The sequence below is a fragment of the Oryctolagus cuniculus genome, chromosome 1 (genome assembly GCF_051225735.1).
Source record: "Oryctolagus cuniculus isolate XC-2025 breed Fujian yellow rabbit chromosome 1, ASM5122573v1, whole genome shotgun sequence".
NCBI lineage: Eukaryota > Metazoa > Chordata > Mammalia > Lagomorpha > Leporidae > Oryctolagus > Oryctolagus cuniculus.
The window spans coordinates 177950909-177967148 of NC_142867.1; the positions used below are offsets into that span (position 1 = coordinate 177950909).

At 43.6% G+C, this 16240-nt stretch overlaps 1 protein-coding gene across 7 annotated transcripts in view; it reads right to left on the minus strand.

Moving 5' to 3' along the window:
• The window catches only part of FREM1 (FRAS1 related extracellular matrix 1), a 176824-nt gene that overhangs the window by 124486 nt on the left and 36098 nt on the right, over nt 1-16240 (minus strand). For 5 of the 7 annotated variants that reach the window (XR_016223537.1, XR_011380085.2, XM_002708087.6 and 2 more), the window contains exons 3-5: nt 12889-12983; nt 8976-9277; nt 6842-7038 (exon numbers count right to left, since the gene is read on the minus strand). Coding sequence is in view for 5 of the 7 variants with exons in the window: in XM_002708087.6 (XP_002708133.3) it covers nt 6842-7038; nt 8976-9277; nt 12889-12983 (594 nt within the window). In the remaining 2 variants the exon portion in view is untranslated. The remainder of the gene's footprint in view (nt 1-6841; nt 7039-8975; nt 9278-12888; nt 12984-16240) is intronic. The other 2 variants (XM_089316815.1, XM_089316823.1) reach the window with 1 other exon arrangement.

The window sequence follows — 16240 nt, forward strand, 5'->3', positions numbered from 1 at the left end:
GCCCGGAGGATGTGCCCTGCAGAGAGCCGAATCCTGCACATTAGAATCACCTGGTGAGCTTTCATGTTCCGATAACCAGCATCCACCTGCAGAGCTTTGCACTCAATTGTTCTGAGGAGGGGACCAAACAGCTCATCTTTTTAGAGCCCCCAGCTGACTGTAATGTGCAGAGAGCATCAAGAAGGGGGCACCTATCTTGGCATCAGAAACAAGGGTGTTTATGAGTCTGTCTTCTACCCTTTTAATTTGTCTGACTTCAGACAAGTCACTTAACTCCCAAGACTTGTTTTCCTACTACCTGTAAATGGAAACGAACAGCGGACTCCTGAGTATCAAGTGAACACTAAATGAAATAGCCAAAGTAAAGCACTTTGCAGTGTTTGGCATGCATCACCAGCTTCTCCCAGCCACCTCGGCCATCTCCTGCCAAGTGGTGCTAATGCTGGCAGCTGGGGAAGGGCAATGGAAAAACATAACTCAGGACTCAGGGGTTAAGGGAGGTCTGCTCAACTGGTTGGTTACTTAAGATCCTGGGTCTCCAAGCCAAAGGTAGATGTTGGGGATTGCAAGCGACCACTCAGGCTAGAAAAGCATCCATCCAAAATGAGACAGCTCTGAATAAGAAACTTTACAAAGAAACTGTGACAGTGCACCATGGACCTGAGTTGTCAACAAGTGCTATGTGTGAGAATTCTCATAGCAGCAGATTCTGGCTGTCACAGAGTTTGATGTACCCTGTTTGTAAGAGTGCCAGGCTCAGGACTGACCCTGTGGCACAGCGGGTTAAACTGCCATTTGCAGCACCAGCATCCCAGCTGCCCCACTTCCTATCCAGCTCCCTGCTAATGTGCCTGGGAAATCAGCAGAAGATGGTGCAAGTACTTGGGCCCCTGTACCCATGTGGCAGAACCAGATGAAACTCCTGGATCCTGGCTTTCAATTGGCCCAGCAAATGGAAGATCTCTTTCTGTGTCTGTCCCTCCCCCTTTCTCTGTAACTCTGCCTTTCAAATACATAAATCTTAAAATAGTACCAGTCTCAATGATCAAGGTCACTTTAGTGCAATACTGCTGAACATTGGATATTAGCCTAGGAAGTCGTCATCTGTATCTAACAGAATGTTAAAAATGGAATTCTTCTTGGTTCCGTCTCAACTGAATTTCCAATAAAGAGACATTAGATTTTAATATAAATGTGAGACAGAAACTACATGCAAAACTTACAACACAAATTGTCTAGAACTATAAGAATATGAAAAGTTTGGGAGAAGTAAGAGAGAAATTGGGAGAAAGGGGTGCGGTGCTGAGTCATTTCCAAGACCCCAATACTGCACACCCCACAAAGCAGGAAGTGTGGGACAGTGCGAATTCCCTTCTCAGATGTCAGGAGAGCAGCTTCCTTGAGCTCAGCCTTAAACTGAGCTTCCTACAGGTGGTGCACCCAGAAGACTGGCTCTGGGCTCATACCTGAGGAAGTGCAGTAGCCGGAAGCAGAAGAGTAACAGTGGCTCGGCTAGATCCAACTGTCTTTGTTTGCAGCACAGGGGACCCGTAAGTGCTTCCAGATATGGGCCAAGTAGGGTAGCTTTATTTTTTGTGGGGCGGAGGGGTCATCCTGGACCCTAACATTTAAGGGATTATCTTTCTTTGAGAAGGAAAAAAAAAACGCAGTAGTAAAGAAACTGTAGATGGAAATCATATCCTTGGGGCTACTGAAGGGAATGCAGTGACCACGCATTCAGAGGAAACGCATCCTCTGAAGATGAGAGAGCTGTGAGTGAAAGGCCCCATGAAAATTACCCTGAGACAAAGAAACCATCTATCAGCGCCTGATCAAATAAGACCTCTCTCTCCAACACTCGCCCCAAACCATCCCTGCACCAGCCTGAAATGAGCCAGAAAAACTTGGGAGAAGAGAGAAGAGCAAGAGAAGATAATCCACACCTCCTCTTCTCACTGCATGGCAGATGAAGGTCACTGAATGACATACTAAGGCACTCCAGGGCTTACAATGTCTACTCTCCATGTGCCACTGGAAGAAAATTATTTGGAGACCCATGATTTGAAAACTCAAGAAATGGCAAGTCACGATTTAGAATGACTAGAACTGAACACTGAGACCAATTCTAGAGTTAAGTCTAAACAAACATGTTATTTTGAACATGTTAATTAAACAGATACACACATCAGAAGCACTTACATAGAAGATGGATGATACAAGAACTAATAAGGTATAAAAATCCTATGCTAGGACTCTAGAGGGTAGGCAGTTCCCAGAGAAAGGACCAATTGGATCAATCCTCATTTTGTGCATAGGTAGCAGCCTGGGGACTTCATTGGATTTTGTGAACTACACATATAAAGAATAGTTTTTCAAATGTGAAATTCAATCCAAATAAGATAGGGGCCATCATTGTGGTGCAGCTAGTTAAGCAGCTTTGTGACACAAACGTCCTGTATCAGAGTGCCAGTTTGAGTCCCTGGTGCTCCATTTCACATCCAGCTTCCTGTTGATGCACTCAGGAAGGCAGCAGAAGGTGATCTAGGTGCTTGGGTCCCTGCCACCAACATGGAAGATCAGGATGGAGTTACCAGCTCCTGGTTTCTGCCTGGCTGCTGGCTATTGTGGCCATCTTGGGGGTCATAAGATAGATGGAATCTCTCTGCTTTTCAAATAGATAATTTTTAAAATGTTTATTTTATTTATTTGAAAGAGTTACAGAGAGATGTACGCAGACACACACACACACACACACACAGAGAGAGAGAGAGAGAGAGAGAGGTCTTCTATCCATTGGCTCACTCCCCAAATGGCCACAACAGCCAGAGCTGAGCCAATCTGGGAGCCAGAAGCTTCTGGGTCTGTCAGGTGGGTCCACGTGGGTGCAGGGGCCCTAGTGCTAGGGCAATCCTCCACTGCTTTCCCAGGCACATTAGCAGTGAGCTGGATTGGAAGTGGAGCAGCCGGGACTCAAACCAGTGCCCATATGGGATGCCAGCACCACAGGCTGGGGCTTTAACCTGCTGGTGGCCCCAATAATTATTTTTAAAAGAAGAATAGCTTTTAAAAAATCCATTAAAATTAAACCCAATAAGATAAAATAATTTCAAGTAAGATAAAGACAAAGAAAATAACATATTTTATAAGAAAAAATATTTTAATTAGCAAGAAAGCATAAAATGACCACAGAAAATCCTGGGTATACCTACAAATATAGACAAATACTCTGAAATTCAATGAAAATATCCATTGCATGTACCTTACAGAAAAGATCCTTAAAACTACATAAAAAGATTAAAAGTAAAAGGATGATCCACATTTATCATGTAAGGAAAAAAACAGAATGGTCATATTAGTTTCAAACAAAGATGAACTCAAGATGAGTTCATTAAAAAGGACAACATGGACAGTTGATATTGATCAAACATACAAGACAATGACTCTTGTAAACCTTATATTTAATACTGTTCTGCCCAAACCAATGGGAAATAGTGCCGAAATAAGAGGAATAATTATAGAAAAAGAAAAGACACAATTATCATCATTAGTGAATGATATAATTATGGTCTTTAAAAGCCCAAAGAATTGAAAATTTCTTAAAATAACTGGATTCAGGAAAGAAGCCAGAAAAAGAAAATTACACCAAAAATTAGCTTTCATGTTTATCATCAATAACCAATGAGAACATATAACGGGTGAAAAGGATTCTATTTTTGCAAAAACAAACTGGACGGACTTAATAAATGTGCTCAATTGACATGAAGAAAACTTTAATCTTTAGAGAAGCACATGAAAGAGAATTTGCCCAGATGAAGGAAGGTGCCTCATTTCTAATGTTCTGATATTTCAATTCTTCCCCAAAATAATCTATGGTTCTAATCCAATATTGTTAAACATCTTTGGTTTAAAAAAAACTAATACAAATGATTTAACTATTTATCCAGAAACAAGAATAGGGAGAATGACTATGAAAATTTTGGAAGAAAAAAAATTGAATCAGACTAGTGAGGAAGAACGTGTCTAGAAGACATGAAAGAGTATAGATATATTAAATTTCGAACAACAGATATGGTACTGGCACAAGTATAGGGAACAAAAGAGCGAGCCCTGAAACAGCAGACCTTGTACCCGTACCTTTCTACACAATAGAAGAATCATCTAAAATCGATGGGAACCAAGTTACTTGTTCAACAGATAGTGTGGAAAATTTGGGCTACTTGGAAAATAATTGTTTCACATACTTCAATGCACAACAAAATTTGGTCTAGGTGAATTAACAAAGGTACACATAAAAGAAAAGACCTTCAAAAATTCATAAGAAATGATGGGAAAATGTCATTCAGTCATACAATGAGGATGGACTGTACAACCATAGAAGTAATAAAGGGATGAGTACAAATGCTTCATATATAATGTCAACTGAATTCCATAAAACAAAACCAACTCTAGTGTGTGTCCTCCCACTGTCTTTGTGTGTACATAAAAAGGATAGAAATACAGTTAAGTTTTATTTCCTCTTATTTTGCTTTCTGTGTTTTTAAAGTCCCCCCTATTACCTGCAGTAAACATATTACTTTTATGTCCACAAATGGGTCTGTTTATGACATGCCAAATTGACTGCAGAATGGGTGAATGATAAATTAGGCAAGAAGGACATTTAAAGGAGCAACCTCCCAATGCAACAGATCTAAAAATACAAAGAGTGCCCTAACAAAGTAGTCAGGAAAAAAAGAAAATCAGGCCAGCACCATGGCTCACTAGGCTAATCCTCTGCCTTGCGGCGCCAGCACACCGGGTTCTAGTCCCAGTCGGGGCGCCAGATTCTGTCCCGGTTGCCCCTCTTCCAGGCCAGCTCTCTGCTGTGGCCAGGGAGTGCAGTGGAGGATGGCCAAAGTGCTTGGGCCCTGCACCCCATGGGAGACCAGGAGAAGTACCTGGCTTCTGCCATCGGATCAGCACGGTGCACCTGCCACAGCGCGCCAGCCGTGGCGGCCATTGGAGGGTGAACCAACGGCAAAGGAAGACCTTTCTCTCTGTCTCTCACTATCCACTCTGCCTGTCAAAACAAAACAAAACAAAAAAATCAGAAAACTAAATGGCTCAATTTTTTAATGAAAAAAAATCATTAAAAGTGATAGAAGGTTCATGTCAAAACAAGCAGAAAATATGTACTAATAATCAGTGTACCTGGAATTTTAGCCCTGCCCCAGCTATAAAACACCTGAGTATGTTTGGGCAGGGGGCCTCATTTCTCTATGCCACCACTTATAAACAAGAGACTTAGTCAAAGCAATCACAAACCTGTCCCATATCAGTTTTTCACTAGGTGACTTTTGAGCCAGCAAAATATGTGGATGCTTATGATGTGCCAGTCTTTTTGTCAAGCACTTTATACACATTGTCTCCAATCCTCTCATTCTATGAAGTGAATACTATTATCCCCATTTCAAGATGAATAAAATGAGACATTAAAGCTCAAAGTCACAAAGCTAGTTATGGAGATGTATGAGCCCAAGCAATCTGGGACCAGTGTGCATGCCCTTAACTGTTAACATTTAAAAAGCTTTCCGGCCGGCACCGCGGCTCACTAGGCTAATCCTCCGCCTTGCGGCGCCGGCACACCAGGTTCTAGTCCCGGTCGGGGCACCGGATTCTGTCCCGGTTGCCCCTCTTCCAGGCCAGCTCTCTGCTGTGGCCAGGGAGTGCAGTGGAGGATGGCCCAAGTCCTTGGGCCCTACACCCCATGGGAGACCAGGAAAAGCACCTGGCTCCTGGCTTCGGATCAGTGCAATGCGCTGGCCGCGGCAGCCATTGAAGGGTGAACCAATGGCAAAAGGAAGACCTTTCTCTCTGTCTCTCTCACTGTCCACTCTGCCTGTCAAAAAAAAAAAAAAAAAAAAAAAAAAAGCTTTCCAAGTGATTTACCTGATCAATTTGACCACACTGGAAGTTTTATCCCAGGTCTCCATTCTAAAATTCTATGATCCTGTTGTGTTGTTTCTTTCTCACTCCTCATCTTACCAGTGCCTGGGGTAAAAAGTCATTATTTGACTGGACTCCTGGGAGAAATCCTAGTCGAGAAACCAGATTGTGAGAGAGGTCCCTCCACAAGTCCTCCTGGATCATCTCATGTCAAGCACAAAATGTGAACCATTTCAGCAGGTCTACAGATGGCCCCAATTTCCCAAGTAAATTATAGAATGTGTGAATTAAGAGAGTAACGCATTAAATACCTCATACAAATGCATTTCACTTCCTGTCATCATTTGGGTATGAAGATCTCGAGAGGAGGAAGAATGAGGAAGTTTCAAAGAAACTGGAAGATGGGGGAGGCCTTTGGCAGCAGCCTGTCACCTGCCTGACCCAGCCCTCCATCCCAAAGCCTGCATGGGTGAAAATGATTTCATCTGCACAACCATAAAAATGGGACTGAATATCCCTTCCCTCCTAGCTTCCTGTGGCCTCCCTCCCAGCATGGATCCCCTGGTTTCGAGAAGGGAAAAAGGCATCAGCGGGGTGTTACCAGAGGTCAGTGACAAGCTGATGAGTCCTGGGGCTCAAGAGGGAAGAGGGGTAGCCTAGTCCTTCCCAGGTTGCATTGGTGATGAAGAGCCAGAAGAGCAGAGGAGGAAAGCTATTCACTCACATTACAGACAAGAGCTGCTGCTTTAAGCCCTTATTAACAGAGCAAAGATGCCTGCAGTTCCCACGAGTCACCTGACAGTTCCACCTGCAGTAGCACAGGACGGTCCCTGACACGGGTGCCAGCACAGGCACCCCCCTGGGACTGGTTCTCTCACTTTGAATCAGCTGGGGACATTGACATGACCCCAAACCCTACCTTGTACACGATTTTACTCCTGCTGTCCGTGAGGTGCAGCTGGATGGAGATGTAGTCAACGTTGGGCGAAGGGGGAGCTGTATGGTGATAGCGAAGCCCCATCAGCAGGAACTCCTCACAGCTCACGCTGAGACTTCCTATTTTCTTCAGCCCCAGGGCACAGCGGCCACCTGGACACTTCAGTTCTGTCCCCAGACCTAGGATGTACAGCACTGGATAAATACAGTCACCCAAGTATACTGGCTCTAAAATTTAAAACCAATCCACCCTCCCCTGGACACTGATTCCCCAGGAATCCCCCTGTGTCTCCTCCAGTCATTCTCTGAATCGGATGTCATTATTCTGGAAGCTTCTGATTTCCTTTACATAAAAGAACAGTTTGGGGCAACATCAGCATCCCACATGGGTGCTGGTTCAAGGAGTTCCAGCTGCCCCACTTCAGACCCAGCTACCTGTTAACGGTCTAGAAGGTGCCTGGGCCCCTGCCACCATGTGGGAGATCCAGAAGAAGCCCCTGGCTCTTGGCTTTGGGTTGGCTCAGCCCCAGCCATGGCAGTCATCTGGAATTGAACCTGCAGAAAGATGATCTCTCTCTCCCCCCAACTCCCTCTCACTCCACTCTCCCTCTCTTTCTGTAATCCTTTCAAAAAAATAAATAAATCTTTAAACAAACAAACAGAACAGTTGCCCTGTGTCTCATCAGGCCCTTACCCTCCACTCACTGCACTGAGATAAATAGCAGAGTACGTTTTCTGGTGGTTGAGCATCTCTTACGAGGAGGCCCGGCTCACTGCAGGCCTTCCACAGGCCCTCCAGTCTTCCTTGACAGCATCAGCTTTCTCAGCTGCATCACACCATCTCTACCCACTGCCATGCTCACTGAAACTCCTCCCCAGTGTGCTTACACTCAAATCCTACATCTCCTTCCAGGCCCAGCTAGTCTTTTCTACTAACATGTCCCTCACATATTCTTTGAGCACCCTATCCTGACTTAATGAAAACCTTAATTGTCTCCCCTGCAGTGGTCATGCCTCCCCCCAATTGTATTTTTCATTCTTAATGGGCATCGGATACTCATATAGGACATTTATTTTTTGAATCTCATTTCCCTGATGTACAAACTAAATAACTCTTTTTCTCAACCTCAGGATTGGAAAGACAAAAATGAGATGATTATGTTTAAGTGTGTTTTTAGCTGTAAACTTCTGTCCAAATTCAAGGTATTATGTGAAAATATTATGACTATGATTATCACTTTCATTTCTTTTGCTAGTTCCCAAAACACTATTTTGCAAATAGGTGGTACTCAAATATACTGATTGAATAAATAACAGAAGGCATATTATCAACCCTCCCTGATTTAAATCATGGCTGCTAGTTAGCTCTACTTCAAAACTCCTCATACTCCAATAATAATAAATACACCAGCTACAGTAACTATTGCTGTGATTCTTGTTACAGATACCACCTGACAATCACTGTATATCCTATGAGCCAGGTGCAGTATTAAGCATTGTGTGTACGTGTGGTCTCATTTACTCCTTTCCTGCCGCATTGTCCTTTCCCATCCTGCAGAGACTTAGATTGGTGAATAACTGAAATCGCACAGAAAATGAATTGCAAAGGCAGTTTTCAAATCCAGGTCTTTCTGACTCCAAAGTTCATGCTCTTAACCACTATACCATACTTTTCAATGAGCTGAAAAAAAATGTATCAGTTAAGTAGATGCTTTCATGGGGGTAAAACAACCATTTGTAGATACTTTTATCAGTTTTTGTAATATTTAGATATGTGTTAAAAGATATAATACAAGGAGCAGGCATTTAGCCTAGCAGTTCAGACACCTCACATTAGAGTGCCTGTGTATCTCACATCAGAGTGCCTGGGTTTGAGTCCTAGCCCCAGCTCCTGACTCAGACTTCCCCCCAGTGCAGACCCCAGGCGGCAATGGTGATGGCTCAAGTAATTGGGTCCATGCCAGCTATGTGAGAAACCTGGATTGTGTTCCAGGCTCCCAGCTTTGGCCTCAGGCCTGGCCTTGGTTTTTGCAAGCATTTGTAGAGCAAACCAGTAAAAGGGAACCCTCTCTCTATCTCTCTGCCTCTCAAGTAACAATAATAGATAGATAGCATACGGGACTCAGGGAAAAAACCATGTGGCTGATCTCCACGGGGTTCTTCTGGCCAAGACTCCACCAGAACCATCTGGCCATGTGCTGGCAACCGAGTCTTCACAGGGTCCAGCCTGATGGTACATTCCAAGCCAGCCATCCTGTCATATTCAAATCTGAGTAGGTTCTTGTCGATTGCTCGGGACAAGCCATAGAATTCAGACACCTCCAGTGCATTGCCACTCATACGGATGATGTTACAGTCTGGTTCCAGCAGGTAGACCCGCAGGATAAAGGTTTCCGTGAAGGTGTCTGTTTCAGTAAATCTGTGGAGAGAGCAGAGCACAGGTGTGTGGTGTGTGTTCATCGATGCTCACCCATGAAGCCTGCCCTTCACACAATCTGGGTCAAGTTAGCATCTGGTTCAACTCTTTCCTCCCAACCTCCCTGTTCTCTTCTTCACTTTGATGTGAGTGCCTTTTCTGTCACTCCCTCCTTCAATCATCTTTCCTTGAACACTTGCTCTCAAGCTCGCCACCCACACTGGTATTTCATCATTGCTGACAGCTCAGTCTCACTTGTAGCACAGAGTGTCAAGCCTTTATGGATTGAGCTTAATATTCATTTATTTTTTAAAGATTTATTTAAAAGAAGAGAGAGAGAAAGAGAAAAAAAGAAAGAGAGAGAGAGAGAAAGAAAGAAAGAGAAAGGAAGGAAGGAAGGGAGAAAGAAAGAGAAAGAGAAAGAGAAAGAATCTTTTTTTTTTTTTTGACAGGCAGAGTTAGTGAGAGAGAGAGAGAGAAAGGTCTTCCTTCTGTTGGTTCACTCCCCAGATGGCCGCTACGGCCGGCGTGCTGCGCCGATCTGAAGCCAGAGCCAGGTGCTTCTCCTGGTCTCCCATGCGGGTGCAGCGGCCCAAACATCTGGGCCATCCTCCACTGCCTTCCTGGGTCACAGCAGAGAGCTGGACTGGAAGAGGAGCAACTAGGACTAGAACCCAGCGCCCAGATAGGATGCCGGCGCCGCAGGCAGATTAACCAAGTGAGCCACGACGCCGGTCCCAGAAAGAATCTTCTAATCTTCTATCCACTGGTTCACTCCCCAAATGGCCACAACAGCCAAGGTTGGGCCAGGGTGAAGCCAGGAGCTTCTTCCAGGTCTTTGGGTACAGGGTCCCAAACATTTGGGCCATCATCCACTGTTTTCCCAGGCATATTAGCAGGTAGCAGCTGGGACTCAAACCAGTGCCCATATGGGATGCCAACATTGTCGGAGACAGCCTAACCCACTAGGCCACAATGCCGGCCCCTGTGGGTTGAGTTTTAACACAGGAGTAATGGCTAAGGACTTTTGGAGGCATCAAGGCTGTGTGCTCATCAGAAACACCACTATGTGGGTGGTCACTGAAATCTAGTCTGGGCACTATTACTCCCACTCCTTTCAGCCCTCTAGAGACATCATTCTCAGGGTATTTGCAGATTTAGTGAGGGGGCTGTCATTCTTCCTGCAGGGAGAAAATTCAGAGGGAATGAGTGTGTATCAGCCATGCAGCCTCAAATGGACATGCTTTTATCATGGCCCAGGCACTCTGCTAAACTCTACAGCAGCATCTCATTCGGTCTCTTTAAAAATCTATAATAAGGGGCCGGCGCCGCGGCTCACTAGGCTAATCCTCCGCCTAGCGGCGCCGGCACACCGGGTTCTAGTCCCGGTTGGGGCGCCGGATTCTGTCCCGGTTGCCCCTCTTCCAGGCCAGCTCTCTGCTATGGCCCGGGAGTGCAGGGGAGGATGGCCCAGCTGCTTGGGCCCTGCACCCCATGGGAGACCAGGAGAAGCACCTGGCTCCTGCCTTCGGATCAGCGCAGTGCGCCGGCCGCGGCGGCCATTGGGGGGTGAACCAACGGCAAAAGGAAGACCTTTCTCTCTGTCTCTCTCTCACTGTCCACTCTGCCTGTCCAAAAAAAAAAAAAAAAAAAAAATCTATAATAAGGGATAGGCGTTTGGCCTACTGGTTTGAAATGCCCATGTCTCATTTTGGAGTACCTGGGTTTGAGACCTTCCTCCAGTTCCTGGCTCCTCTAACGCTGCCCTCCATGTATGCTCTTCCAACCTCCCTTCAAAACTTAAGAAGAAGTGGGAACAGCCAGAATTCATCAGCTTTTTTCCAGCCCTTCCAGGTAAATCATTGATGTCTGGTTTTTAAGGTGAAAGTCTTTGCAAGATCAGACAGCTCTGTGTGCTGATTTTACAGCTGCGTAAGAAATCTGTGAGTGATGCTTCATTTCCGAGCACAGCATTCAGTTCTTGTCTCTTTCGGCACTTGCTATTCTGCAGCATCAGCGACCATGTCTCCTCGTCTCCGTTTCTTATGCCCTGTGCAGAGCACCAGGCAATCACTAGTCTGCTTTCTGTCTTTATGGATTTGCACATTCTGAACACTTCATATTCATAGATGCCTACAGTGTGACATTTCGGATCTTGCTTCTTTCACTTAACATAATGCTTGCAAGGTTCAACCATGCGTTAGCAAAAATGAATGTTTCATTTCTTTTTAAGGTATTCCATTGTATGATATAACACATTTTGTTTATCCTTTCATCAGTTGGGTTGGTTCAACTTCTTGGATAGTATGAATAATGCTACAATGCACATCTATGTACAAAATCTTTTATAAACAGGTTTTTATTTCTCTTGTACATATAGCTAACAGGAGAACTGCTGGGTCATACAATCATGCTTTAAGTTTATAATTGACTTTTTTTTTTTTTTTGACAGGCAGAGTGGACAGTGAGAGAGAGAGACAGAGAGAAAGGTCTTCCTTTGCTGTTGGTTCACCCTCCAATGGCCGCTGCGGCCGGCGTGCTGCGGCTGGCGCACCGCGCAGATCCGGTGGCAGGAGCCAGGAGCCAGGTGCTTTTCCTGGTCTCCCATGGGGTGCAGGGCCCAAGCACCTGGGCCATCCTCCACTGCACTCCCTGGCCACAGCAGAGAGCTGGCCTGAAGAGGGGCAACCGGGACAGAATCCGGAGCCCCGACCGGGACTAGAACCCGGTGTGCCGGCGCCGCTAGGCGGAGGATTAGCCTAGTGAGCCGCAGCGCCGGCCTATTTTTTTTTTTTTTTTTTTTTTTTTTTTTTGACAGGCAGAGTGGACAGTGAGAGAGAGAGACAGAGAGAAAGTATAATTGACTTTTAAAACATTTTCATGACTTAACGCACTTAAAAATGGAGAAGGGGTAGGCATTTGGCCCCAGTTAGGATGCCAGTTAAGGCGCCTGCACTCCATACCAAAGTACCAGGGTTTGATGCCCGGCTCCACTCTTTGCTTCCAATTTCCTTCTAATACAGACCTTGAGAGGTAGCAAGTGATGGCTCAAGTTATTGGATTCCTGACACCCACATGGGAGACCTGGACTGAATTCCTGGCTCCATGCTTGAGCCCTAGCCCAGTCACTACCTACAGGCTTTGGGGGAATGAATCAATCTCCCCACCTCCAACTTTCTCCATCAAATCAAATCAAAAATTTTTTAAAGAGGAAGATATTTTATTTCTTACAACTAAGCAAGTAATAATCAAAAAGGACCCATTCAATTTTGAGGTATTTATTCTTAATTCTCACTTAGAATTTATAGTTTATAATTTTTCTCATCATAAGCAGTGGATTGGAATATCAGACATACCTGTACAAGAACACTAAAGGGAAACAGAATAGATCTAACAACTTGTCAGAAATGCTCCCAAAGAGGATCTTACAAACGAAGATCATTGAAAGTTGGCTGCAATCTTTGTTTTAGCCACATGAGTCTCCAATTTCTAGTGATTCCTTTCCTGTTAAGAATCTGTTAATTCTCTTCATGGTAAAATCCACAGAAGAAGCCCTAAGAAGTACACAGAATGATCATCCAGCAAGAATTGAGCCATGCTCCTGTGCCACATACCTGTAAAGTCTAAGCTTCACTGTGTCTTCATCAAGAAGTGGGCAGCCGTTGTGTGTATACTTTACTTCATTGGGAAGGAAATGGCAATCAAAAACCTAGTTTGCATGCATGAAGAAAGGGAAATGTCTATGAGAAATTGGTACCAGGTTTTGTTTTCTCATTTCTATCATTAAAAGACTTCCTGGAGAAACTACAATCCACTAGTTGTGTGTGTGTGTGTGTACGTGCGTGCGTGGTCACCACCTTTATCCTTTCTTCATGCTCACTCTCCATCTGCTTATGTAGTTAGGTGTTGTTTAGAGAGTACCTAAATTATGAAAATCCAAGCATATCAAGCAAATAAATTAATGGATGACTGTCTCTCTAAATAATTGTTTTTTAAAGTGGATAGTGCATTTAAAATATGGTTCCATTTATTAAAATTTTATTTACTGCCTACAGGCATTCATAGCAATTGAGTTAGAGTCTGTCAGTGTGTCTGTGTGGAAAGGCATGTCTTAAACCACCCACAAACACACTGCATTTTTTCTTTATATTTTTTTTCAAGTAACATGTTTGTTTTCAAAGATGGAGCCACTGAACATGGATAGTATTGTGGTTGAGCAGAGTCAACCCTGATCAACAGCTGTTTCTCCTACACTTGCAAACAGTTGCTTCTGTTAGTTGTATAACAACATACATGACCAACGATATCAATAGTATTCTGAAGGCAATTTCCTCTCTTCAAATAAAGTTATAATGAACTGTATCACCTCATTCAGAATTTTTGCTCTTATAGTTTGGGAACGCTGGTTTTTAAAAGAAGAATCTTCTCTGCCACCCAGCTCATGGCCTCATTCTGCCCATCGTGACTTGGTAGAGCCATAGGAGGCAGTCTTGAGGTAGTCACACATCATCACTATCGAGGTCACGTGTTCTATCTGTACTTTTTACAACTTCAAACATATTCAGACATAATCCATCCCGAGAAGCCTTCATCACTAAAACAAATGGCTTTCTTTTCCCATAGATATCATTGGTTCCTCCTTTTAATTGACAACTAGGAAAGAGATAAAGAAAAGACCTTCCCCATATCATCAACAAATAGTCATGGTAATAAAGAGACAATCTGCTTTGTTAAAAGAAACATCTGTTTTATGTTTTGTAATATGTTTCCCTTTTATAAAAGGCGACAACCATAATTGTCCATAAATTTACTAACTAAAACAAAGGAGAGCTAAATCCTTTTCTAATTACTGTCTTGCTTTGTTTTTTTCCACTTCAACTGCTTTTCAATTACAATTTATAATTAAATTGTCACACATTCTTAACTCATTACTCACTTTAATGACAGTAAACTGGTTCAAACTAGAGATACTTTGTCACTGCTGTATTTCCTACTCAAAATAGCAAGCTCAGCATTAAGCTAGGTGTTTTTCCTTCCAGGAAATGTCTTGCTTTAAGTTAGGTGTAAGAAGTGCTGTGTGAGGAACTCTTGTCCTAGGACATGAGAAAAAAATACTGCCATTGACCTCATCTAATTGACTTTATCAAGAGGGTTATCTAAACAATAGGTAGCTAACTGTGCACCAATCGAAATTCCTTCCAAATATCTAATAGGAAAATGAACCTGTTGGTTCTACGACAAACTTCAGTAATGAAATGAAAGCACTAATTGAACAGATGTTAAACAAAACATTTTCTGTGCAAATCAAATGAAACTGTTCATTACACAGCAGGGTGTTGTTAATACAGTCATCTTGCTAGAAATGGGTTCACATACGTCTGGCTTTCTAGTAAGCTCTTATGTTTAGGCTCTGTGTGTGTATGTATATGTGTGCACGCACATGCTCACTGGGGTATAAAGTCTCCATAAGAAATAAATCCCTAGGGAGGACTGAACTAGTTGGAGTTAAAAAACAAGCATAAATTAAAAAAATAAAATAAAATATAAACAAAAGAAGGGTGTACATATACCAGTAAAGACACCAGCTAAGATGCCCACTTTGGAGTACCTGGGTTCAAAACTTGGCTCTGGCTCATGACCATGGCTTCCTGCTAATTCATAGGCAGCGGTGATGGTTCAAGTACTTGGGGCCCCTTCCAACCATGTGGGCAACCAGGATTGAGTTCTAGGTTCCCAGCTTCAGCCTGCCTAGTCCCAGCAATTGCAGGAATTTGGAAAGTGAACCAGCAAATGGAAGCACTTTCCCTCCCCCAACCCCAACCCCTACGCTGTGTGAGTGTGTGTGTGTGTGTGAGTGTGTGTGTGTGTCTGTCTTTTAAGAAAATACTTGAGAATCTTGTTTTGGTTCAAATTTACAGAATAAAAAAATGGGAGCAGCCACTTGGTGGTTCAAGAAACAGTTTCCCCACTGCACAGAATTCTCTATGACATAAAATCCTAGTATCAGGCAAAAGGGTGATGAAACTCCGCACTTTAACAGACTTTCACCACAGACTAAGCTTTAGAAGATTAAATCACTTGTCTGCTTTAGATGACATAAATCCGTCTGAGCTGTCATATTTACCTCTCAAAATACATGCACTGAGCATTCAAAACACAATTCTACTTTGTGACTATGAGCAGTGGCTCACTAGGGGATCAGTGTACTTAGGGGTGTCTTCTAGCAATATAACCTATTAACTGGATTTCTGCCTTAAAACAAGAGAAAGTTTGAGACAGAGACCATGTGGAGAGCTATTCCAACCTTCAATCTTTATGACCAAATACGTTTTTCACCTACTTCTTGTCCCTTGGATCCCTTTATGCTCCTTAGAGCAGGCCAAACAATCAGAACATACTAAAAATATGCACTGAAGTCACAACTTCATTATTCAGAGTATTGCCATATATGCTAAGAGCTGCCCGGCTATTTGCAATGAAGAGAGGATAACCCCAGAGGCTGGCTTAGGTCACAACAGATCATCTCCAAACTACCTTCTCTTGAGGAGAGTCTGGGGAAAGGCAGGACTTTTGTTTTGCTCAGTGGGGTGTGCAAACTCCAGGTCTAAGCTGCATAGCACTAGACAGACAGCTTTTGCTTCTCCTCTTCTGCACACCCAAATACTTTTAAATAAAGGTTAACCTTTCTAAATATATTGATCAAGTGAAATACCCAGTGACCAAATCACACAAGTGACTGCCCACACCATTTCCTGGGAAACAGCCCATTTTGTTCCCTTTCTATCTTATAGAGTGGCAATGTACCTAAAATGAGAAATACATATGCCTTTTACAAGTTTTCCCAGATGATAAGCTACTCCATAAGTTCTAGCAGCCATTAAAATATACAGGATTCCTGGGACAATGGTTTAGTCCAGACATTAAGAAATCCGAATCCCAACATAGGAGTGCCAGGGTGGGATTCCT